This window comes from Engraulis encrasicolus, chromosome 18 (genome assembly GCF_034702125.1).
Source record: "Engraulis encrasicolus isolate BLACKSEA-1 chromosome 18, IST_EnEncr_1.0, whole genome shotgun sequence".
NCBI classification, from domain to species: Eukaryota; Metazoa; Chordata; class Actinopteri; order Clupeiformes; family Engraulidae; genus Engraulis; species Engraulis encrasicolus.
The window spans coordinates 47,817,692-47,844,536 of record NC_085874.1 but is presented as its reverse complement, the minus strand read 5'-3'; the positions used below and the strand labels follow the sequence as shown (position 1 = coordinate 47,844,536).

The 26,845-nt window shown below is 45.2% G+C and overlaps 2 protein-coding genes across 4 annotated transcripts in view; both read right to left on the bottom strand.

The window, feature by feature from the left end:
- The window catches only part of lpgat1 (lysophosphatidylglycerol acyltransferase 1), a 105,557-nt gene extending 97,526 nt beyond the window's left edge, over positions 1-8,031 (bottom strand). Inside the window, exons 1-2 of one of the 3 annotated variants that reach the window (XM_063223767.1) lie at positions 5,975-8,031; positions 5,081-5,344 (exon numbers count right to left, since the gene is read on the bottom strand). In XM_063223767.1, coding sequence (XP_063079837.1) covers positions 5,081-5,318 — 238 coding nt within the window. In that variant the 5' untranslated portion in view covers positions 5,319-5,344; positions 5,975-8,031. The remainder of the gene's footprint in view (positions 1-5,080; positions 5,345-5,974) is intronic. The other 2 variants (XM_063223765.1, XM_063223766.1) reach the window with 2 other exon arrangements.
- A 1,215-nt stretch (positions 8,032-9,246) lies between these two features.
- The window catches only part of ints7 (integrator complex subunit 7), a 38,039-nt gene continuing 20,440 nt past the window's right edge, over positions 9,247-26,845 (bottom strand). Inside the window, exons 15-21 of the mRNA XM_063223770.1 lie at positions 24,224-24,327; positions 23,024-23,092; positions 22,209-22,341; positions 20,121-20,219; positions 17,836-18,021; positions 11,432-11,683; positions 9,247-9,954 (exon numbers count right to left, since the gene is read on the bottom strand). Of these exons, the coding sequence (XP_063079840.1) occupies positions 9,856-9,954; positions 11,432-11,683; positions 17,836-18,021; positions 20,121-20,219; positions 22,209-22,341; positions 23,024-23,092; positions 24,224-24,327 (942 nt within the window). The 3' untranslated portion in view covers positions 9,247-9,855. The remainder of the gene's footprint in view (positions 9,955-11,431; positions 11,684-17,835; positions 18,022-20,120; positions 20,220-22,208; positions 22,342-23,023; positions 23,093-24,223; positions 24,328-26,845) is intronic.

Here is a 26,845-nt window from a genome sequence, read left to right as displayed (position 1 = left end):
GACTGTTTACAAACGGGAAACCAAACCCATGTATAGCGACTAAGTTACCAGCCTGGAGACCTTTAGCTCAGTGGTTTTTTACACCCGTGCTGGTAAAAAGGAATTAAGTCCGCAAACGCACCTGCGACCTCCTAACAAACCTGAACAAATTCAGAGGAGTAGATGTGTGCACATCCCACCCAATGGGCCAGCTGCAGGACAATCAAAACAAATATCCAAGTAAAAAGGACTAAAGTCTGCAAACACTGCTCGTCTTCTTGTGAAAATTGAATAGTGCAACTTTTCGACCTTCAGGTCTTCATCAGCCCAATTAAGACCTGAGGGTCAAAGCGTTGCGCTCTTGCTATTCAATTTTCACAAGACCCCCTACCTAGCCCCTCGGCAAGGCTAAAAACACTGGGCATTGAGAAAGAGCCAGGGAGTGACTGTTTACAAACGGGAAACCAAACCCATGTATAGCGACTAAGTTACCAATCGTTTGCATCCCTAATGGTTGCACAACTGTACCAAGTCCAGTCAGGTGTGCAGCTAAAATGTGTACAGTTCTCGAGCATTAGACCTCTTTGGGCCCTTCTGAAGCTTTGTGTAGAACTAAAGGCAGTATGGGAGTTCCCAGGCTACTGTGGCATGGCATGGGGTCCCTGAATGAACCACCCAGATCTATAGCCCCCCCCCCCAACCCCCCCTGACTCTGACCCCCTACCTAGCCCCTCGGGCAGCCTAAGTCAAAAGTACAGTAACGAATGCTTCCTGTCAGTGTTGCCAGATGTGTCTGATCAAATCCCGCCCAAAAGGTTATCAAAAAAATGCCAAAATGCGCTAATTTCCGCCCAATTTCAACAAATTGCATTGACTTCTTTGGGCCCAAAACGCCCGGGAAAAAAAAACAAAAAACAAAAAAAAACCCCCGCCAAATGGCCAATTTTTCCTGTTTTTACCCACAGACAGCCATCCCAAGTAGCCCAATTGGGCGGGCAGCACTGCTTCCTGTTCCCCGTCTAGTCTCGCCGGGGAACATACACAAACCCCGGCGGCCCGGCGGCAGGTGCTGCACGGGAGAGACAGCCCTCTCTCTGCATTATTGAACAGGCCACCTTGTTGTCGCCATGTCCAGACACTTTTGTATTTTGTAAGCATTTTGCTAGCAGCTCCAGTGAAACCAGACACTGTTCTTTTTTTAAAAGGGGACCAGGTGCCTTGGATAAACAAGCCAGGGTACTGGGGTCAGGGAAATCACAGCAAAGGTAAAAGGTGAGAGAGGTCAGGGAGTTACCGGGTTGCGGAACATAAAATTCCTATTCAAGTGTTAGATTGTACCGTGTGTGTATTGTATTGTGTGTGTGTATGTGTTGTACTGCATGTTGTATGATGGTGGGACATTGCAATGCTAATTGAAAACACGTACAAGCTATGAATGTGGTGTGTGTGTATGGTACATACTCTATGCAGTATGCTGGTGGGACAATTCAATGCAAAACGTACAAGCTATCTGTGTGTGTGTGTGTGTGTGTGTGTGTGTGTGTGTCCACGCATGCTTAATCTCAGGTCCATCCATGACTTGAGTCAAAACACATCAAACAATAAAGCTAGATTTATGCTTCGGACGCATAGCCTCTGCGTCCGTCCGTCCTGTGTCTGTGCGAGTCCACACCCGCCGCGCAGAGGCTCTGCGCCCGTCGTCGAGCGTCTCGAAAAAATCCGTCTATCCGTCGGACGGACGCGAAGGACGTAGACAAAAAGGCACTATGATTGGTCGTCTTGCTACTTCCTTGTTCTTGTGGCAGCGCAATGCCGGTAGTTTGCGAGAGCAGAGCTGTATTCTGTTAAAAAAATAATGCCTTGTGTGTAAATGTGTGTAAATACACAGCTACAAGCTAAATAACAAACAATGCATCAGTTGAACACTCGTGGCACAATGCCTGCGGTTTTACTACCGTAGCTTCCTCCAACGAATGTAAACACACATCGGCAGAATCAACTGTTTACATGCTTACATTTTCTGCTCGTGAAAACAGACTGGGTATGTCAAATAATGACACCAGTACATTGCCTTTGCAGTTTGTGTGAAAATACTTAGCTAACCGGGCTAGAAAGCAACATTGCTTAATAATGATCGCAGTGCTTGCAATGGAGTGAAGGTAATCGCGCAATTTCAAACGTGGCTCGCGACAACACCTCTGACCTCGCAGATGCATGAATACAAAGTTGGTTCTTGGATACTCCCACGCGACTTTTGACGCGCACAGTTGCTGAAGTCTAATCTGACCTTAAAGGGACACTGTGCAGGAAATGGTCAAAAAAGGTACTACAACTATGCTGCTCATTGAAACTGGGCTGCCTATTGCTAAATTTGATCTTTACATGAAAGTTTACTAAGTAATAAACACATATATTGTAGTATGGTCCAAGTACAGTCATTTTTGCAGCTAAAAATGGCTATTTTTGGAAATTCAAAATGGCGGAGCATGGAGAAGATCCCCCTTTTCATGTAGGAAATTTTTCCAGACATTATGAATACTTAGAATTTGATGGTGGTGGTAAGTATTCATGAAAAAGGTAACATTAGTGAATGCGCAGCATGAATTCTGGAAATAAACAACTAAAAATCTCACACAGTGTCCCTTTAAGGCTGCCATTTAGTCCTTGCCAATAACACTTGTAGTAACTAGGCAGTTACTAGAGATTGATAACATGGAAGTTACAAACGCAACACACAGCAGATGACAATATACATGGGTTCATTGTGTTAATAAACATGGTGTTGTGAGGAGGGGCGAGACACTGGCAGCCAACCGTCCGCGTGAGCTAATTTTTTGACCGACAGTCGTTTCCAAGAATCAGAGGTTGAGTTGTGCACAGCTAGAGTCGCGCAGCCAGGAGAAAACAAAAATTCAGAACCAATGCATAGGGCAATGTTTCCCAAACAGGGGTACGCGAGCACACTGGAGAAATAGAGACTTGTAGTACTTGGAGAAATGTATTTTTTAGAAATGTCCGAGATAGCAAGCTGACATTGAATAGATATTGATTTTCCATCTGAATCATCAGAATGGTCGAAATTGAAATATTGATGCAAAATAGATGTTGAATCACCATTGTTAAACCGATGTAACCCGACCTAAAATAAAGTTGACAGCAATGATATTGAAACAACATTGATTCATGGTCGTCCTTATTATGATTGATGTATCATTGATATTTGGTTTACCGGGTGATAACAGTCATGTTGAAAAGTCATTGATTTTGTGTTGATCGGGTAATCACGTATGATCGAAAGGCCATCGATATATAGTTTACCGGGAAAGATTGAAGTTATCGGTCGTTGCTGAACGGGACGATACAAAGAGTGGCGCACGCTCGGATCCAGGAACAATTACAGGTAAGCAGACTTTCATACTTTTACACAGTAAGTGTTCCGCGATCCATAAACGGCCACAGTTTTCCTATTGAGAGCGCCTGGTGCGGTCACGGCCGATTTCCTCCGATCACCTACGATCGGCAACACAAGCTGAATGAAACAGGCTAGCCGGCTAGCGAGCTTTATACTGCAGCCATTCTGTGAACTGCAGCTAGCAGTACGTGTACTGGGGTCAGTTGCTGGAACACACACTTAAAACGTAATAAACTTAAACCTGCTGCACTGCACTGCACTGTAGATCCTGCGAGCAAGGCAGGCTGATTTTGAATGAAACGCTGCATGTGTGAAGTCAGCGCCAACTGATTTCTTTCCTTTCAACTGGGAAGGAGTCGGGAAGAAGACGCGCTTACTCTGTGAAAGAGTAGAAGCCAGCGCCAACTGATTTCTTTCCGAAGGCGAGATGGCACCTGCGGCAGCAGCACCTCCGTCGGCGGTGACCCTACCCAGCTACCAGTGGAAGCAAGGACTGCAGCAGTAGCAGCGGCAACAGCATCAGGGGCGGCACCGACAGCAACTGAAGCGCCGTGCGCACCACCCCTGCACCTGGAGGGGAGGCGGACGGGCTTGTCGCTCCACCCTTGGTGTCGCGACTGGAGAAGGTGAAAGGAGTGCGCCATCTCGCCTTCGGAAAGAAATCAGTTGGCGCTGGCTTCTGCTCCTGCACCGTCGCTTCCGTCTGCAGGCCTTCTTCGTTTGGATTCGCCAGGACGTCTCCTGGCTGTCTCTCTCGAAGTGGCCATCCATCTTTCACCGAGTAAGTGCGTCTTCCTCCCATTCAAACCGCAAAGCCCTCTAGCACAGTGATTCCCTGGCCCGCAAGCACCGCGCACCATGCATGCAACGAAAATCAACATGTGATCAAAGCAAAACTTTCAGAAATTGCACGATATGGGATTTTCAATATATTTTGAAAAGTTTAATGGACCGATGTGTGTTGTTAGGATTCATTTTAATTGAAACTATATTTTGTGTGTTTCAGATGCCCTCGCTCAACAGCCTGGTGGGATGCATGATCTTGTTTTTACACAAGCTGTGCAGAAATGGCTGCGCTATGCGCCGGACAGAGCTGGAGGTGCCGGTCGCGGTGACAGTAATTAAAATAATTCAAATAATAAACATCTTTCTTAATAAACATCTTGTGTTTCATATTTATTATTTTATATTATTAAAATGTGGATCCTGGCTGTAGATAAAGCAGGATATATGAGCCAGATAATTCTGGTAGGCTTTCTATTGAAATAACATTGAAAGCTCATTGATTTTTAGTTACGTTGAAATGTCAATGTTGTTTCAATATAGGCACGTATCGAAATACAGTTGAAGTTACGTGGATCCATAGTTACAAAATCAACATAGTTTCAATGGTAGTCGAGGGTGCAAACTGATGCTAAATCAACATCGAAATCTGATGTTGTTTCAATGGTTTAGCGTCGACAGTGGAATGCTGATTCTACATCGATTCAATGTAAGCTTGCTATCTGGGGTATGGAGCATATTTACTTTGGGGTAGAGAAAGCAATATAGAACAGAAGTTATGGGTTACTCATGGGGGGGAGGGGTTACACAAGACAAAAAAGGTTGGGAAACACTGGCATAGGGAGGAGAAAACAAAAATTCAGAACCAATCGCATAGGGGAGAGAGGAGGAGAGTGGCCCACTCACCTGTGTAGCCGGCGATCCAGCCCCAGGAGGACACCATGGCTAATAACCATCTGAACATGACTCCTTCGATGTGCCAGAAAGCACGACTGTCCATTATTCTCAGGGGTTGCAACAGGATCAGGAAGAGGCAATAGGAAGGGATGGCGAAGCAGTTATTCAGAAACATGAAGAAGAAACGCAGCAGAGCCCTTAGAAGTATCCAGCCCAGTTTCCCAGCCTGGTCTAGGAGAGATGCCATTGTGCTGTTTCCTGCCTGAGGGAGGGCTGAGAGAGAGAGAGAGAGAGAGAGAGAGAGAGAGAGAGAGAGAGAGAGAGAGAGAGAGAGAGAGAGAGAGAGAGAGAGAGAGAGAGAGAGAGAGAGAGAGAGAGAGAGAGAGAGAAGAAGAAAAGGCATGCGAGAAGACACAGGTTACTATCAGTTCCTCGTCAGCAGAACCATCATGTAAGCAAACCTATGGAGTCATTAGCCATCACATACACACCTTGTCCTTCTCAATTATTACAACAGCCCGGGTTAGTTATCCTTCCCTGAGGCAACTTGCCTTCTACTTAAAGTTCACTAGAGGGAATGTAAAATAGTAGATAGTAGCAAAAGTGTAGGTTTGGTTTTGAAAGTGGTGGCTGGTGGACACTACTATGGCAAATTGTCCAGGTTAGCTATTTTGGCATTCTATTTGTCAAAAGGTGGAGGGGATAAGCTAAAGCTAGGTTCTTCTCAAAAGTGCTATGGACATGTCCCCACCATCCATTCCACACCTAAAATTACACCCATGGATAGTAGGCTAGTGAACACAGCTTGAAAGTCTCTCTGTTAGAGAAAGCTACAACAGCATTAAACAAGAATTTGGGTTACATTCACAACACATATAGCTGAGTGGGTTTTTATATACATACACACCAGTCTTCACTCTCTGGGTTCTTGATGCGTGTAATTGGTTGTTTCTTTTAGGCATTAGCCGATGAAAACGTAATGCTCTGTCCTACGCTCTCAATTCACGCCCAAATTCTAAGGATGTGGCCGCAAGCATAGTTGGCACCCTGCCCTACACGGTAAACTCCTCAGAACAGTCCTTAGGCTATATCAAACATGTCAGCTGATGGAATACAGTAGTTACAGTCGTGGTTACTGTAACGTAACCGGATGGTTACAAGAAGGTCACTGTACGTGTGCACAGCGTCGGCAACATGCGTTAGTAAAGTTTCCAAACGTTTTGCGCCACCTCAACAACATAAATAATTAAGTTAGAAGTAATCAATCTCCATACGGGTTGGCACATGGAACAGTCTGCAAATACAGAAACCACGTTTCTCGGGGCCCGGTTCTTAATCCAGAAGAACACGGAGGACACCCTGTGAGAGATGCTTTGGAAATTGTTACAGCACCTGCGTCCATTTTGTCTGGGAAATGACAAATAATGACTCACTATTGGACTGTACATTTCATAATGGGTATGATGTACTACAAACAACTGAAAAGTTCATTTTGAAGCAAATCTGGACAAGGTTTTGATGGTAGAAAACATGCTGACCTAACTGGGTTTACCAGCGCAGGTCATCCTGATTCATTCACCAGCAAGTGGTTTCCAGTATTCTTAGAACCCTCTAAACAGCTTGAGGAACCTGAACAGATACAATTTAATCTCGAGATACGAGCGGGCTACTACGATATCTCGATTATAGAAATGCATTCCTGAAAATAACGGTTCATCGTTTACACGATGGCTAACTTGCTAGACTAAGACCGGCTAACCAATCAAGATAGCGGGATAATGTTAGCAGTTTATGAGCGTTTTAGCTCAGTATCTACCCTTCCATCCCCAAGGTACTTAGCGGGCGGGTTAGCTACCAGGCTAGCGCCATTAGCTAAGCTACGCGCTCAGAAGATCATCTTCAATCAAAATCACAGGTTTTTCTCAGTCTCATCTGCCCATTTCAGTACCGCAACCGTTATTTTGTTCAGTCCGTCAGAGCCGATCACTTGGCTTCTCTGACATCATCATGTGAGAGAGGGATTTAAGGATAGCGGTCATATTGGCCCTTTCAGAGATATGTCCATCACGCATCGGGTTATAGCGCAGAATGATTGCTACAATCCTTATCGCTAGCAATGCTAGCTTTATATCATGACATCATTCATTTGACCGTGTTGCTCCGCATGGGTACGACGCCATCAACGTTTGCAACAATGTGGCACATTTGTGAGCATCGAATTGCCGATGACAGAACTACACTGGTTTCACTGTAGTCACCGCTGAAGCTCAATCTACACACCTCTACTCACTCAGTCTCAACTGCCCCCGTACAAATGCCGGATGATGACGTTAGCCAGCTAAATAGCTGGCCAAAGATGGTTGTATGTCGGGTCACATGTAGTTTTAATGACAGACATGACCAGTCTAAATCATTTTTTCCAGTCGCCGGCGCGTAGTCGGTATGGCCTCGCCGAAATGCCTCATCCCCGTTTGATATCATGCACTAACACTGCCTCAGTCAATGGCACGCGAATAATTCAATCGATGCATGAGCTAGGGATAGTTCCAACGCATTCTGCTTAAAGTTGATTAAGTCCTTGCTGTGCATTCGTCATAAATCCAAGGAAGTCGATTCAGATGGGTCAAAAATATTCCTTTATTGAGCTGTAAAGTCGAGGTCGTTGAAGGATGTAACATCGAGCATGTTGGGTGCCTGTCTGATCAGCCCTCTAGTTCTGCCGTTGTAAGCGATTGGGTGAGCGGAGCGAGTCTGCAGCCACCAGAGGAGAATCTCTTTATGACGACAACACTAAACAGCGGGCGAACACACATCTGCGCAGGCGCCGCTTGCTCCACAGATTAACGAAACGTCCTAACAGCGTTGAGTATTCATTTCATCCTAGACGAAGCAGTCTTACTTTTTATCTGATAACGAGTTTGACAGCTAGGGCCCATACATCTTTAGACAGGGCACTGCTAAAAAAATGTTCGTTTAAGTCCAGTCTTGAGTTCAAACTGACTGCAGATCCCAAGCCCCCCCAAGTAGGCCTACTTCCAAAATTATCCAAATAATGTGCAAACTTGGGAAATTGGTGCAGTGGGTTTATCATAAAATAAAATGACTGATAAATAAATGCCAATGTTTGCACAACCATGCCATCACACTGTTGTCATATTCAATAGTATGACTAGAGCTGACAAGGCTTTAAAATACTTTCAATATATTTTTTATTTATTTAAAAAGGCTCAACATACAGCATTGACATGACCAGTGGAGTAAACTCATTAGGTATGAACACATTTATTTTGGATGATGTCCATAGATGGTAAACTGGCAGGATGTGGACAATGCATTCTCAACGTCAACATGCAGGCAGATGGTAGACAGACCTTTGTTTGGCCAAACAGACTCGCTATCCTTCCACGATTGCCCACAGACATGGATCAAAAGACACAGTACCAAAGTCAATCATGGCAAGATAAAGTCAATGGAAAGCTCATCACCGTCATAGAATGATTTCTTGACAACAGAAGAACCCTCCACTACACTACAGGGGAGTGTGTTCCAAGATTCTAGAACAACAACAGCAGACCAGTACCCCGTTTCTTGAAAGCATCGTTGCCAGTCAGTTAGCAACTTACTAGGTGTCCAATGGGAAATTGCATTGCAACCAAGTAAGTTGCTAACTTAGATGTCAACGATGTTGTCGAGAAAGGCTCCACAGGTTAGATTAACCTTGCGGTAGTGGTAAATCAAAGTAGGGGAGCTGGAGACCTCATGTTCTCAACTAAGTGATGCCTGCAGGTTGTCTATTAGCGGGTTTACAACTCTCTGTAGATTAACTTAGCCAGGTTCATAACTTAGCCATGTTCTAGGAATAATACCCAGCAGGATAACCCTCGGATACATTTACCAAATGTTATTGGTAGCATGAATAGTTGTATGAGTACGTCTACTGGTAGTAGCATAGCAATAGCATCGTAATAAAGGCATAGAAAGAATCTAGCACTTGTAAAGTTCTACACAGTACTAACCTTCAAAGGTAAATTATCAACTAACGCAATCCAGAGAATTATCTTCAAAACTGAAATCACACTTTCGTCCAAAAAACCCCCACATTTCTGTTGACTGTGATGCTATCGATATCTGACTGGGCTTTGACATTTTGAAAAAAAACAAAAAAAACAAACGTCTGAGGACTTGCAAGAAATGGTCCATTTAATGACTGCACAGACACATGAGGTTTTGGGTAATGGCAGTGAAAATCCCTTTGGCCCTCAGGCCCCTTTGTCCCCGATGTCCATTTGTGGCTCCCTCCTGTGGCAGACTACTGTAAGCGCAGGCTGCCCTCTGCTCAGCAGCACCCCGTGGGGTCCCTCTGCTGGTCACCTCTGGAAATGCACATAGGCCCCCAAGCTGAGCTGACCCATAGACAGTTAGAGGCAGCTAGTAGAGGGGGACAATCTAAAACTGACTTGACCCAAGTTCACAACAATGACAGGGACAGGGGGCCGAGTAAAAGACCTGAGTTGGGAGAAACGACTTGCATCCCATACCTCCATACATGGTGGTGGTCAATCATCATAACTGAAACTACTTGTATATGCGCACCTCTGCAGCAGACTGGGTGCTACTGCCCTGCTGTATAGTGTGTGTGTGTGTGTGTGTGTCACATCTCCATACATGGCTCTAGTCAGGTTCCCTAACGGTGCTCGCTCATCACTGGGAGCGTCCATACTCTGGCCGCTCCTCTTGCTAAGCAGCTCAGCATCAGCTGGTGTATGGGCTCCCTCTGCTGGTGGTCACTGGAAGCGTCCGTAGGCGCTCCTCTGAGCGGCGGCGGCCTGTGCTGCTGCCTGCTGGGCTGCGGTGGGCTGCTGCTGCTGCTGCGCCTGCTGAGCCTGTGGAGTATTGATCTCAATGTAATACTGTATATTGTAAGAGTAGTATCTGTACGTTTTTAGTAGCTGCACTGCAAGAATATGCATCAATAACATTTATTTTTTAAACTAAGCATGTAAATACAATTTCGAACCTTCAAAAAGAAAGAAGTTTACCGCACACTTTCTTGACTTCATGTTCGTTTGTTTAGGCACCTAAGTCACGCCCTTCTACTTCCGATCTGTGGGGCTGGAGCTCTCGAAATTTCGAATGAGAGTTAACGGAGCGAGTCAAGCTAAATCCTCATCCCGTTTGGAATGTACTCCGGATTTCACATAGGATGGCAGTGAATTTGAAAGGTTTGGATTTGTGTCGTAAGACCCCTCATTTTGGACACGCAAGAAACGTTATTTTAGCTTTGTGCAGACTACATGTGCGCCTCACATATTTGACGTGAACCGAGGCACAGTCAACCCTACTGCTGCATCGCGGCTGAAGTGGCTGCACGTCGGACATGCAACGTCTGCTGTGTACTCCAAATAATTACATGTATTTGCACGCACACAACTAAAAAAAATCGCTTGACAAGTGAAATCAACAAGCACACCATTGGTTGTTATTAATTCTGAGGCACAGCATATGTGTGATCGACGGGGAAATGCGAGGTGGATCGGAAAATAGCTTTGATCAGTCCATTACAGCCCAGTCAAAAGTTTTTGCGTTCCCAGCCCCATGAGCCACCTGGAAGGGGTGGAGACTTAAGGGGGATTCATACTTGTCGTGACTGGCGCTACCCTCCTTCATACTTCACTCGCGACCTCACTCGCGCCGTCACGTGACCCAAAATGACGTCACACGCCAGGGCGCGAGCTGCCGTGGCGCGATGTCGTGCACCCCAGATTTTTTGCAACTTGTCGTGCGCCACCAGCGACCATGCAGGTAGGCAGACAAAGCAGGAGTTGCGAAGAGAGGCTACAACTACTGTAGGCTACTACAGAATGGATCCTGCATCATTTTGAGGATAATAAAATGTCATAGAGAGTTATTTTATCTTCTCTCTTAAATGTTGTTCAGTGAAACAATTGTTTACTTTGTTCAGAAGCACGTTGTGTTTGGCGATCTATTTATAAATTCTGCCGCCAGAACAATGCTCTCACATGGTCTTGGAATGATCTGGCAATGTAGGCTACAACAAAAAATATATGTTTCAATGTGGTAAGTCACAAGTCAGACGTTCAGTAGCCCTACAGCAGCCGTGTTTGGCTTTCTATTTTATACATCAGTAGAACTCACGCTGCGAGTTGCGAAAAATACTGCCGTTTCTCTCATGAACAGCAGAGGGCACTTCCGACAATGCGAGCAAGGCGCTTTTGAAGTATGAATAGTCTGGCGCAAGTGATGACGTCATTAATGGTTCTCGCGCCAAACGGCCAAAGTGCGCACGTGAAGTATGCAGAGCCCTTTAGGTGCCCCATTGAATGTAATGTAATTGCGAACCTGCTGCGCCTGCTGCTGCTGCTGCATGAGGTGCCTCTGCTGCTGGGAGAAGGGGTCCTCCAGGGACTTGACAGAGAGCAGGGAGCGCGGGCCTGTCTTCCACTCCACGCCGCTCTCGTCCACCACCGAGGCCTCAACCGACACGGCGTGCGTGCCCAGCACCGCAAAGTTGAGCAGGAACTGGGTGCTGAAGTAGTCGTTGTGCGGCTCAACGCGCTGCTCGATCTCATTGGTCTTGGACTCCAGGGGCACCTGAGCGGGGAGGGGAGGTGGGCGGGGGGGGGACAAGGACAAGGAGGGATTTTGGTTTATTAAGGGTTCCCACACCTTTTTCATGAACAAATTCAAGCACTTTTCAAGCACCAAATTTTCAGTTTTCCAGCACTAGGTCGCAGGAAGGGGGTATGAGGGTCCTCCCCCAGAAAATGTTGTGCTTTTAAAATGCAATTTCCTGCATTGTAATCAATTTTAAGATGTCGAATGGCAAATCCCATCTGACATATCACTCCCTCAGATTTTTGATGTACCTGAACAATTAATTTTTTTATTATTTGGTTTACTGAGTTTGACTTGAAGCATTTTCAAGCACTTCACCAAAATTCAAGCATTTTTACAACCTTGAAAACACTTAATTGAAATTCAAGCCTTTTCAAGGAATTCAAGCACCAGTGGGAACCCTGTTTATTTCTTTTTTCAATTTTTTGGTTTTATTTACAAGCAAATGGTTGCGATTTGTCTAATGTTATGGTTTTTATTTTAATAAAACATATATTTTTGTACAGTTTTTTGCCTTTATTTTTGACAGGACAGTGGAGGGGAGACACTAAATGAGTGGGGAGAGAGAGAGACGGGGAAGGATGGGCAAATGACCTGTCATGAGTGGGAATTGAACCCGGGTCGCCCTACCGTTAGGCCACGACAGGGCCTAATGTTGTGTTTTTAATACAGGAGTGTGTGCTATATCAGTGGTTCTCAAACTTTTTTTTAAAATATCGAGAAAATATTGAGCTCTCCGAACACCACCCTGACAACCAACATCAGAATTTCGCAGTAAAGGCCTTCCATATTCACTTTTGCCAGTCAATACAGGAGAGGTTCATAATGGCATTCCAAGTACCACCAGTGGTACACGTACCACAGTTTGAGCACCACTGTGCTATATAATTAACTTGTAGAGCAGTATGTATTGGGTTTCACATGTGTATGCTACTTACCACCTTCATTTCCTTTGAGATCAATGTAGTTACTGTACTCTACTCCTTCAGGTTTTATTTGACAGAGACCGTGCGCAACATGTATCTGAGCCATATCAGAGCCACAAGGCCAATTCCAGCCTTAAGTCCCTGGCCAGGTGTCGATACCGGGGTACTGAGGCGCACGCTCTCTCTGCTCTGCTTTGGGTAATATATTGTAATTCATAGCTGATAAAAGTAGGCATGATTCAACACTTTTAGTATTTGTGGGGTAATATGAAGGAGGGAGTCATTAAATGCTTGTTTTAAAAGCTCACGGTAAAACATTTCACTTTAGGGTGAATGTTAAACATGAGCATTAAACGAGAAGAATAGGCACATGGTGCGTAATTTTTCTGCTATTTTTGTCCCTAAACCTTTGTCAGGGACACAACACAACACAACACAACACAACACAACACAACACATCACAACACAACACAAGACAACAATTCCTTGTAGCCTTGTGTAAAAATGGAATTGGAATGCTCGAGCGATGGAAAAGTAGCTACCAGGGCCAGATTATCCTAGCCTGATTATCATTGACATTCAAATCTCTTCGAGACTTGGTCTGACCAAGAGCATAACAATTAACGTTTCCCAAACTGCATGGTTGACCTGCCTCCCTTGGTTTGCTTATGGTTGTTTGCTTATCGACAAAGTGGGAGGAGTTCCCGTATTTGCGGGAACTCAGGAAGTACTTGCATTGCTCTTAACCTGACTAGTTGCAACGCTGAAAGTGTTGCGTCACTAGGAGGGCACAGCCTGGCTAAGATAATCCATAAGTGCCAGTAGTGCAAGGGCCCAGGGGCATCAACCATTTACAGCCAGTGAGGGGGCACCACATGACACAAACTTTACAATGGGGCACCTAAGTCACACCCTCTACTTTCTGGTTCATGGGGCAATTACTTGCAAAAAATTGAATGGAAGTGAACGAGGCGAGTTGTGGTGGATTTGAGGTGCATAGGTGGAGGTCCAAGGTTTGGATTGGTGTGGAAAAAACACTTATTTCAAGCCCAGTAATTATTTTTCGACTCCCCATGCCCCTTGAACCAGGAAGACGAGGGCGTGACTTATGTGCCTCATACTGTTCATAGAGGGGGCAACTGGGAGGTGTAGTGACCGGGGCCAGCACAGTGTCTTAATGCTGTCCTGGTAGCAATGTTTAATCTCTAACACAGCACATCTATTCAGGTGCTTAATTGATTAATCCACCACACTCTATTTCAGGTGCACAATTGATTAATCCTGCCTTTGATTCAAGCCTGCTCTTAAAATAAAAGTGACGGCTTCTCTAAGTCCTGGTCATAGAGGTAGAAAATAACACTAGAGGTGACACGGCAATTTGCCACAGCACTGGGAAATGGCACATGGAGCTTCCCAACTTCCATAGGTAGTGTAGGCACCTTCAGTCAGTCAATGCAAGTCAATGGAGAACACCCCTGTCAAAAAATTGACTAAAACTGTGTGAATATGAAGTAACACATTAATCAAAGACCAGATTTGAAAAGTCAGGCTAAATATCTACTTAAATCATATGAATCGATAAAATACATTTAAAAATCAAATGATATATTTTATGAACATAGTTAGCAACACACTTCAACTATTGTCCTTGTATAGTGTGTTGATGGCTATTTTCACATGATTAAGCCATTTTTGACAGAGGTGAGCCTCCTTCTCCGTAAATTTCCATTTCTCAGATCTACCTACAGATAATGCCCGCTACAGATTGCCGTAAAAAGGGGGACGGGGTCACCTCTAGTGTTATTTTCTACCTCTATGGGGCAATGGGAATCCGCCATGTCGTGTTTCCCTAATCACACCAACAGACAGGGGCGGATCTAATCATATCGGGGCCCTAGGCGAAATATAAACATGGGGCCCTAAAAAGTCATTATGTAGATATAAAATTATGTGTTTTGGTGCTATTTTAGTGCTTTGTGTCATATATTTAATGACTTATCACAAGTGACAAATCAAGATCAAGCCTTTTCTGTTTACCACATCTGGTGTGACAGTTGGGGCCCCTATGGAGGACAGATTTGGTCAGGTGGGCCCTAGACAATTGCCCAGATTTGCCTAATGGAAAGTTCGCCTCTGCTGACAGCCAAGCAGACAAACAAAAGGCACGGAGACCTTTGTCTTCTTGGCAGTGGAGAGGAGAGACACATGTAAACACTGCTCAACGGGTGGGTCAAATTGACATCATGTCACAGCCTCGGGTCGTCCAGATCAAATCTCCCAGCTTGATGCCTGATGCCATTTGTTGTTGTTGTTGTTGTTGCTGCAGCTGCTGCTTTGAGATTCATGAATATGCTAATGGTTACCTATCATGTAACAGTTGTATCAGTGTGTGTGTGTGTATGTGTGTGTGTGTGTGTACTGTACGCGCCGTGCGTGCGCGTGCGTGCGTGTGTGTGTCTATTGTCAATGTCTTACTTAAATGTTTTTAGTTAAACTGCACATTGTTGACTGGTCAAACGCAATTTCAAACTGTGCTAACCCCGTTACATAGATTTTTGATAAATAAAGTACACTTAACTTGACTCTTTTACTCTGTTTCTGTTCTGACAGGCAGTGGCCTGCTGCTCTGTCTGCCCAAACACATTCTCACTCATCTAGGTCATTGTTAGTCAAAAAAACAAAAACAACAATTTTAAATACAGGCACTTGAAGCCGCTTCCCCTTTCATGAGCAAGGTCCATTCAAAGGGTGTGAATTGGAGAGGGAGTCAAATGGTCCCAGAGACAAACCACTTCAGGCATGTTAATCACCTTAGTGGTCCAGTCTGGTCTTGCCCTCACCTACTCACATCACACCTCCAACCACTGGCCTAATGGTATGCTCAGACAGGCTTTGCTTTGGTATGCTGCTATGCTTTGATACTCGGTGTTCTCTGATGGTAGCCTGATTATCATCGACGTTCCAATCTCTTCGAGACTTGATCTGACCAAGAGCATAACAATGAACATTTCCCAAATGGCATGGTTGACCTGCCTCGCTTGGTTTGCTTATGGTTGTTTGCTTCCCGACAAAGTGAAAGGAGTTCCAGTATTTTCGGGAACTCAGAAAGCACTTGCATTTGCTCTTGACCTGACTAGTTGCAACACCGAATGTGTTGCATCACTAGGAGGGCACGGCCTGGCTACTCTGATGTTGCATTCCAGTCCCAATCCATCCTAGTAGGAGATCGCACTTATCCAACCTCCTACAAGGAAAAATGCTCTGGAATGCCTGTCGAAGTGGGATCTCCAACTAGCGAAGTCGGGGGGACTCGCACTACTCCCATTTAAATAAATCGAAGTCGGATTATAATGGCGGCGCCCATGGAGCCGTTATTTAAAATGTCAATGAACAGTGAAACTCCATTTCTCTTTTGTGCAGCTGTCCCAAACACAGCCATTTTAACTCAACATGATCTTTGTGTTATTACATGATATTGTGTTAACATATAACATATGACAGAGTAATAGCTATTATGGCTCTTTTGGCTCGTATCGAAACACCTCGCTAAAGTCAGATAAACCACAACGGTTGCCATGGTTGTAGAACTTCCACTTCAACTGTCAGGAACGGCAGCTGAAATATCCAGGTAGGATAAGTGCGATCTCCAACTGGTTTGGACTGGAATGGGCCATGAGTACCATCACAAATATGTGATTAGAATTTTGCCAACATTTTGAGTTCTCACTATGATGTCATAAGGACTTTACAGCTGCCATAGAAGTCTGTGTTAAAAATCTCGCAGAGTGTTCGAGTAAAATTCTAGAAGAACTGGGGGGAAACCCTTACTCCTCAAAGGGTTAAAGCCCATTTGTGGCCCTCCCATCTAGTTCCATTTCATTTCTCCTGACCGTCAAAGGTGGTGCAGTTAGCAATCAGCGCACGGATGGCCATCTCACACACACACACACACACACACACACACACACACACACACACACACACACACACACACACACACACACACACACACACACACACACACACACACACACACACACACACGCAATGGAGGACATCCATGTGCTGAAAGCATCACCTCTGGCGGTCAGGAGAAACTAAATAGAACTGTGGTTATTATAACACATAACCTTTGTTTTGTTGTATAGCAAACCAGTGTTGTAAATTTGTATACAAGAATATTTGTGTTGTAAATTTGTATAAAAGTATAGTTTGGAACATACTACTTCTAATCGGAATGATGATGTTGTGGGGTTATTATTGGCTGGTTCTGATTATTGGGTAGACGGGTGGGTGGGTGGGGTTTGGTTTGTAAGCCCCTATGCCCCATAGAGAGAATGCCCCCTGGCCTGCACATAACTGAACAAAGACAGTAGATAGGGGTGCAATGGCTCGCTAAGGTGCTGCAACATAAAATCCGGGGACCTGGATTCCCTTCCGACCCGAGCTCCCTTCCCCATCTCAGGGTTCTCACACCTTTTTCATGAACAAATATAAGCACTTTTCAAGCACCTTCAAGCATCAAAATTTCAGTTTTCCAGCACCTTTAATAGGTCGCGGGAAGGGGGTGTGTGGGGGTCCTCCCCCAGATTTTTTTTGCGTTAAGATGCAAATTCCTGCATCCTAATCAATTTTAGGGTGTCGAATGGCAAATCCCACCTGACATCTCACTCCCTCAGATTTTTGATGTACCTGAACAATTTATTTCTATTATTTGGCTTACCAAGTTTGACTTGACACAAATCTCAAGCACTTTCAAGCACTTCACCAAAAATTCAAGCATTTTCACAACCTTGAAAACACTTAATTGAAATTCAAGCATTTTCAAGGAATTCAGGCACCAGTGGGAACCCTCATTGAAACTGGGCTGCCTATTGCCAAATTTGATCTTTACATGAAAGTTTACTAAGTAATAAACACATATTTTATAGTAAGATCCAAGTAGAGTCATTTTTGCAGCTAAAAATGGCTATTTTTGGAAATGCAAAATGGCGGACTATGGAGAAGATCCCCCTTTTCATGTATGAAAAGTGCAATTTTTCCAGTCATAATGAATACTTAGAATTTGATGGTGGTGGTAAGTATTCATGAAAAAAGGTAACATTAGTGAATGGGCAGCATGAATTCTGGAAATAAACAACTAAAAATCTCACACAGTGTCCCTTTAAAAGGTGTCTACTGCCTTTTGAAGGGAATAATCACCTTGGTGTCAGGCCCGGGCTTGCTCTGCAGCGAAGAGCTGACGTTCAGGCAGACGGCCTGGATCTTGCGGAAGAGGCCGGGGTTCGAGCCGTGCTGCACCACACCCTCCACCTTCAGCGCCAGCTGCTGGTTGTTCTGCACCGGGATTGGCTCGCTCGGTGTCCGTGGCGACGGCGACAGGGCGAGCTGAGACAGAGAGCAGAGAGCGGCACATCCGTTAGTGGCTGATTGCAACACAATACAACACAACAGCCATTTCATCCCCCCACAGAGGAGAGGAGAGGGAGGCAATTAGAGACTCAAAGTACAATGAAGCCACTTAAGGGCTCTGCATACTTAACGTGCGCACTTTGGCGCGAGAACCATTAAAATGTGGCAGACCATTCTTAGTCAAAAGCGCCATTTACAGGCATTTGCTTGCATTTTCGGAAGTGTGCCCTCTGCTGTTCATGAGAGAAGCAGCAGCATCTGTTGCAACTCGCAGCGTGAGTTCTACAGAGGTATAAAAATAGAAAGCCAAATACGGCTGTTGTAGGGCTACTGAACGTCTGGCTTATGACTTACCACAATGAAACATAGATTTTTGTTGTAGCCTACATTGCCAGATCATTCCAAGACCATGTGAGAGCATTGTTCTGGCTGCAAAATGTATAAATAGATCGCCAAACACAACGTGCTTCTGAACAAAGTAAACAATTGTTTCACTGAACAACATTTAAAGGAGAAGATAATTCTCTAGAACATTTTATTATCCTCAAAATGATACAGGGTCCATTCTGTAGTAGCCTACAGTAGCTGTAGCCTCTCTTCGCAACTCCTGCTTTGTCTGCCTACCTGCATGGTCGCTGGTGGTGCACGCCAAGTTACAAAAAATGTGGGGTGCACTACCTGGCGCCACGGCTTGTGTTTTATTTTAAGGCCATTAGCCATCAAGGGATCATTGCAATTCTCATGCTGTGCTTGAGATAAGGCATAACCGCACAAATACACCGAGCGCGACAAGAGCGAGGCGAACATCGGAAGTAACTGACTTTGTATTGAGTCGCGAGACAAAAACGATTCTAGAGACTAGAGCGATTTGCGTGACAAGCGCGACAGTTTGAAGTTGAAATCCTTTCAACTTTCTATGACGCGGATCGGCGACAAGCCGCGACAGCCAATGACTGTAGAGAGGTCTGACCACAGCCAATGGGAATGTTTGAATGCTTTGCCTTCTGCTTGTAACGGGCATACAGTAGTCTCTTCAATCGCGCGTATCGCTCTGTCGCTTGAATCGCATCACGCCTGGTCTATTCGTGCGGTTAGAATGTTCACTAAATACACTGCCCAGCCAAAAAGAAATCGTTGTTGTTGGACTTCCTTTATATTTGATAATAGCCCATATTTGTTGTGCCATTGTTTTGATACGTGCCTGCAATTGTGGCAAATATGCGTACCATAATCAAGGCATTCCAACAACACGGCAAATTTTTTTGGCATCAACCTTTTTTTTGAGCCAGGCAGTGTATAATGTTCAAGGTAAATGTAATGCAATGCAGAAGAGATGGGCAACCTGGATTCAGATGCTCCAACAGGGGTGGGGAACCTAAGTAATAAGCTTATGGACCTATGACCATAGGCCATTTGATCTGACCCCGATATATTTTTAATGTTATGCAGCTTCACGTGAAATATGACATATGTTGTAAAGGAATCTTAGAAATTGCATTTGAAATACAATTAGATTATATTCAGGGTACATAGAGAAGGTGGGGTCTATTTTAAAGGTGGCTGCCCTCAATATAGGCCTAAAGTGCAGGGAAATCCTGGTTTGTAGTCATAGTATGGCCCAACTTTATAAAATGTGTGGTCCTCAAATGAAAAAGGTTTCCCGCCCCTGTACAGTGTAATGGCCCGTGTACACCAGGCGCGACCTACGCGACCCAGGTAGCTGGGGTGGTTGAAGAAGTTTCGCCATGAATTCGTTCTATTCAGCTAATCACGTTTAATTCAGCTAATCACATAATGGCTCTGTCTTGACAGCCTGGGACATTTGTCGATATGAACAGTCCAACTGGTTTTCGCCAAACCGCATCATCGCGAATTCGCTTAAGATTAGCTTGAGTTTAATCATCAAAATTCGCTCTGGTCGCTCAAGAAGCTTCGCTCCCGGCGAACTCTGGTAGCTTCATTCGCCTTCCCTCCATAGAGAAACAATGACTTCCGCCGCGCAGGTCGCTTAGTTTGCCTTCGATGTACACGGGGCTTAAGGCAACATGAGCCCCTGCGTGCGGTGCGGGACTGACCTTGATGCTGGTGGACTGGAGCTTCTGGAAGAAGTACCTCTGGAAGGACAGGGGCACCTTCAGCAGCGCGATCACCGCGTCACACAGACACGCCGTGTGCTGGGAGGAGAACAAGGAGAACATAACATACACAGTCACATAAATGCAATGTTCCAGAAAAATATGGAAGAAGTTGATTGAAGAAAGTGTCCTATTCAGGGCAGGAATTTCGTGAGGGCCATGAGGACCATGGCCCTCGTGCCCTCCCACTTTGGCCTTGTGCCCTTGAAAAAAAAATCTGCCATAAGGCCACAGTGGCCTTGATGCCCTCTCTGACTAAGTTTTGTGGTTTAGCATTCAGCCGGACACCTAATTGATTAAAATGCATCTAAGAAAAAAATATATATTAGGGGAGGACCCCCAAACCACCCGTCCAAAAACATGTCCTCCTTTTTGGCCTTAGTGCCCTTAAAAATAGACAACTCAAAAGGCCAAGTGGCCTTGCCCCTAAAATGACGAAATTCCAGGCCTGGTCCTATTGATAACTTGGTTGAAGGAAGTACAATGTTCTGAAAACACACGCCATGTGCTGGGAGGAAGCCAAGGTGAACAAAACGCACAGTGACATGATTACACGGCAGGAAATCGAAAAAATGCAATGTTCCGGAAACATATTCAAGAAGTTGATTGAAGAAAGTGCAGTGTTCTATCTAGAGAACTATTGCAACTATGCTGCTCATTGAGACTATGCCGTCTACTGTGAGAGTGACAGAGCAAGTTGTGTCGTGTGTCTGACGTGTGTCGTCTTAAGGGCGGGTTGCTCTCTTTTCAGCCTGATGTGTGAGAGAGAGAGAGTGAGAGTGAGAGTGAGAGTGAGAGAGAGAGAGAGAGAGATTTTTATTACTAATAGGCAGGCCCTCAGTTCCCCAGGAGTCGTTCACACAACAGCTCCCAGGGTTCCATCTTTGTCTTCACATTTCCAAGGAAATACTGTGAGCGCAAGGATGAATATCATCAGCGGGCATGGCACTATTCTACCTCTAGGTGGCACACTTTCACTGTTCCTGTCGGGATTTGAACCCCTGACCTTGATGTTGCCAAACCACGCCTTAACCAAGTGAGCCACGGTCGCCCAGGTTCAGGATGCCAAAGAAACCACAATAACAACAGAACTGATAACTTGGTTGAAGAAAGTGTAATGATATAAAAAGCTGTTGAAAGCTTGGTTGAAGATACTGTACATTCTTCTCAAGCTTGAGAGAGTGAGCAAGACAGAGAGGGAGTGAGAGAGCAAGAACGAGAGGGAGGGAGAGAGAGCAAGAACGAGAGTGAAGGAGAGAGAGAGAAAGGATTGTGTGCGTAGAGAGAGAGGATTGTGTGTGTGTGTGTGTGTGTGTGCTTGCGTGCGTGCGTGCGTGCGTGCGTGCTGACCAGGTATGATACGGGCGTGGGCGTGCGCGCGCGCGCGTGTGTGTGTGTTGACCAGGTATGATACGGGCGGGTTTGTGTGTGTGTGTGTGTGTGTGTGTGTGTGTGTGTGTGTGTGTGTGTGTGTGTGCTGACCAGGTATGATACGAGCGTGTGTGTGTGTGTGTGTGTGTGTGTGTGTGTGTGTGTGTGTGTGTGTGTGCGTGTGCTGACCAGGTATGACACGGGCGTGTGTGTGTGTGTGTGTGTGTGTGTGTGTGTTTGTGTGTGTGTGTGTGTGTGTGCGTGTGCGTGTGCGTGTGCGTGTGCTGACCAGGTATGACACGGGCGTGTGTGTGTGTGTGTGTGTGTGAGTGTGTGTGTGTGTGTTTGCGTGCGTGCTGACCAGGTATGATACGAGCGTGTGTGTGTTTGTGTGTGTGTGTGTGTGTGTGTGTGTGTGTGTGTGTGTGTGTGCTGACCAGGTATGATACGGGCGTGTGTGTGTGTGTGTGTGTGTGTGTGTGTGTGTGTGTGTGTGTGTGCTGACCAGGTATGATACGGGCGTGTGTGTGTGTGTGTGCGCGTGCGCGTGCGTGTGCTGACCAGGTATGACACGGGCGTGTGTGTGTGTGTGTGTGTGTGTGTGTGTGTGTGTGTGTGTGTGTGTGTGTGTGTGTGTGTGTGTGTGCGTGTGCTGACCAGGTATGACACGGGCGGGTGTTTCCTGCCGAGGTTCTCCACCTCCTCCAGCACGCGGCTGAAGACGCCCGTCATCTGCCTCTCGTACTCACTCTCTGTCGCCACCGAGCCCGCGCCCCCGTACTCCTGGAAACTAGAGAGAGAGAGAGAGAGAGAGAGAGAGAGAGAGAGAGAGAGAGAGAGAGAGAGAGAGAGAGAGAGAGAGAGAGAGAGAGAGAGAGAGAGAGAGAGAGAGAGAGAGGTACATACATGTGAAGTATCCAACCAAGCAACCCCATACTCCTGAAAGCCACAAAGTATCCAACCCTGCGACCCCATACTCCAAGAAACTACAAAAAAGTACACAGACACAGACATCCCATGAACAGGCAGTACCTAGAAAATTGCAGCAAAAAAGATGCAAAGGCGAGTCTGTTCATATAACACTATAGCATTAACTATGGCTAAAGCAGACTAGAGGATGACATTTTTCAGGAATTCCCGTGGCTCCCGCGGGTCCTGCAGGATTCCCGTGGGATGGGAGTCAAAACGGGAGCGGGCAGGAGCGGGAGTAAAAATGAACAAGAGCGGGAATGCTGCTTATTTTTTCTTTAAAAAAACAAACCAAAAAAGCCTTCTTTTTCGACGAAACGGGAGTGGGATTGATTTTGAGTGGGAGTGGGCAGGATTGGGAGACATTCTGTTCAAGAGTGGAGGGGATGGGATTTGTTTCTTTTACTCCAGTTCGGGATGGGACAGACGGGATTTTTTTTCTGGGACCGGGATGGGACGGGAGTGAAAATCCACTCCTGTGTCATGCTCTAAAGATGACTTACCTGCCAACGTGTGGGTCCAGAATAAGGGCCTCAATCACATGGGAGACCAACAGACAGCTCTGCTGTTGACTGGCCATCAGTTAAGGCTTAAAACACACACAGACGCACACACGCACACGACACACACACACACACTACCAGTGTTGCCAGATGTACGATAATCATCGTATTTGTACTATAATTTTGTCCTCTGTACGTACATCGCAACTGAGTAATGTACATTCTTATTACATTATTGGTATATTATTACTGTACTGCACATGGTATGTGTGTACAGAGAGCAAACATCTCTGGCAGTCAAATTCTTCTACGTGTACTTTGGCCAATAAAACATAAACTATCATTAGGAATTCCTGTTGGAGCAGTACCCTGAAGAAGGCTTGCGCCGAAACGCGTGGGTCTCTGCTCCCATGTTTTTAAACTTATTAGCCATGTTTCAATAAAGGCTTTTTAATATTTTTCCACAAGAAGAGTGCCTTGGACTCTTTTTTGACAAGATATTGTTTTTTCCCCAACACCAAAAGAGCACCTTCAAGATTTTTTCTGAACAATTCCCTGAGCACTTCGGATTTTCTCTTCACTTGAAAACATAAACTAATTCTGAAGACAAACACCCTGGAAGCTGGACGCACACTTTTCACTCCTCGTAGAGACGAGTCAGCTGGCCCCTGGCTCTGAAAGTGTGTCAATCATGTCACTCCTCTGGTTCATCTGATTGGATAAGCAGCATGGCATGCATTAGCCCTCGCCTGAGCGCCTCAGTGTGTATCGATTAGTAAATTGTCTGATGCCAGGGGCAGGTGACGAAGACTAGAGGAGGGAGAGGGGAAACCAGACAACGGCTACAGTCCTGTGTGTGTGTGTGTGTGTGTGTGTGTGTGTGTGTGTGTGTGTGTGTGTGTGTGTGTGTGTGTGTGTGTGTGTGTGTGTGTGTGTGTGTGTGTGTCAGTCTAAGGACATGTGACATGATAGAATAGTTCCATATTGTGTGTGTGTGTGTGTGTGTGTGTGTTTATGTTTATGCGTCCGTCAGTTCTCCAAGGACGGCGTGTGGTGTCGTGTGTGCCATAAAAGGATACAGCTCCAATGTCGTGTGTGTGTGTCAGTCTAACGACATGTGACATGATAGAATAGTTCCATGTTGTGTGTGTGCGTGCGTGCGTGTTGTGTGTGGTGCCGCGTCGTGCCACTAAAGGATACAGCTCCACGTTGCGCAGGGTGGCCTGGTCGGCGTCGAAGGAGGAGTGGTAGAGGTCAGCGTAGCGGGCAGCCAGACTCCGGAACTCATCCAGGCACACTTTCATCTGGCCAGCACACAAGGCAGTGCAGGGAAGGAGAGGAAAGGAAAGGACAGAAAAGGGGTTAGCCTGATTATCATCAACGTTCAAATCTCTTCAACAGGGTTCCCACTCTAATTCAGATATAAAATTCCATGATTTTCCATGACTTTCCAGACCCAAAACACAGAATTTCCATGACCACCTGCTTCAAGATTTGGTCTGACCAAGAGCATAAAAATCAACATTTCCCAAACGGCATGGTTAACCCGCCTCTCTAGAGGTCAGCGTGGCGGGCAGCCAGCCTCCGGAACTCATCCAGGCACACTTTCATCTGGCCAGCCGGCAGGCAAGCAAGCACAAGGCAGGGCAGGGATGGAAAGGAAAGGGGAGCAACAATTAAATATCTCCACTTGCGTGACTATCTACCACAGGGGTGGGGAACCTTTTTCATTCGAAGGGCCACTTCAAATTCATCCGAGGGCCGTAAAAGTCCTCCGAGGGCCGCATTATGAACCCAAACAAGGATTTCCCCCTGCACTTTAGGCCTATATTGAAGGCAGCCACCTTTAAAACAGACCTTACCTTCTCTAGGCCCCCTGAATATAACGTCATTGTATTGCAAATGTATTTTCTAAGTTTCCTTTACAAAATGTGTTATATTTCATGTGAAGCCGCACAACATTAAAAGTACATCGGGGGCCGGATAAAACGGCCTCAAGGGCCGCAAATGGCCAGAGTCTTGACATCATGTGTGTGTGTGTGTGTGTGTGTGTGTGTGTGTGTGTGTGTGTGTGTGTGTGTGTGTGTGTGTGTACTCTACGTTACAAAAAATTAACAAATAAAAAATAAAAACTAACCCTTCTTTGCATCTGCCCTTGTGATGTTCTGTATATTTCCTGTGCACTTTGGATGCTGGCTGTGGTTATGTCCTCGTTTGTAAGTCGCTTTGGTTAAAAAGCGTCTGCCAAATGCAATGTAATGTAGAGCATGATAAAGAAAACCTACAGTATGACGATGCATGAAATGCCTACGAGACCACTGGCAGAGGTGCCAAAAGCAAAAAAGAAGAAAAAAAAAAAAAAAAGAAAAGACAAAAAAAACACAGTTTCCTTCCAACAATAGCAACACTAAGGCTATAAGCCCACGTCCTTAACCACTAGCCTAGGACTGGCCCATCCACAATGACTCTTGTGTAGTCCCCTAAAGTAGGATTAATTGATAATAAAAACGTTGCTACACTTCCCTAATCACTTTAAAAGTGCACTGTGTAACATTTTTAGAATGCATGCTGCCCATTCACTAATGCTACCTTTTTCATGAATACTTACTTACCACCACCATCAAATTCTAAGTACTCATTATTACGGAGAAAATTGCACTTTTAATACATGAAAAGGGGGATCTTCCCCATGGTCCACCATTTCAAACTTCCAGAAAATTCCAAAATTCCATTTTAGCTGCAAAACATGGTGTGCTTTGGTCATACTAGTGAACAAACATTAGTTTATTACAGAGTAAATATTCATGAAAAGATCATATTTGGCAATAGACAGCACAGTTTCAATGAACAGCATAGTTGCAATACTTACTCTGGCCACAATCATACACAGTGCACCTTTACGGAAATATTATCATTATCACTGTGTTAATAGGCAGGCCCTCAGTTCCCCAGGAGTCGTTCACACAACAGCTCCCAGGGTTCCATCTTTGTCTTCACATTTCCAAGGAAATACTGTGAGCGCAAGGATGAATATCATCAGCGGGCATGGCACTATTCTACCTCTAGGTGGCACACTTTCACTCTTCCTGGCGGGATTTGAACCCCTGACCTTGATGTTGCCAAACCACATCTTTACCATGTGAGCCACAGTCGCCCAGATTGAGGAAGCCAAACCACTGCATCAAATCTGATCCAACCAGTTCTGAAGGTGAAGATGCACCAGGTAACTTTTTGAGCAATGTTTCTGGGCAACAGCCACGATAAGATGATTTTTAGACGATAACATTTTTATAAAGAGAATTTGGACCAACAGCTGACAACTTAAAAGGTGCATAGTGTAGGATGGTGGCCAGAGTAGGTATTGCAAATACAACTATACTGCTCATTGCAACTGTGCTGCCTATTGCCAAATCTGACCTTATTATGTATATTTACTAAATAATAATATAGCATTTACTTATAAACTAATATTTACTAGTATGACCAAGTAAGTTTAGCAGCTAAAATGTGCATTTCTGGAAATTCAAAATGGCGGACATGGAGAGGATCCACCGTTTAATGTGTGAAAAGTGCAATTTTTCCAGTCATAATGAATACTTAGAATTTGATGTTGGTGGTAAGTATTCATGAAAAAGGTAACATTAGTGAATGGGCAGCATGAATTCTGGAAATAAACAACTAAAAATATTAAATAGTGCACCTTTAAAGATGAAATGTTCCATCAGAAATGAAGAGATGCTATGTGTGCTATGCCGTGTGTGCTGTGTGTGTTTCGTACCTCTCCATGTGTGTGTACCTGTAATGAGATGCATCCACATCTCT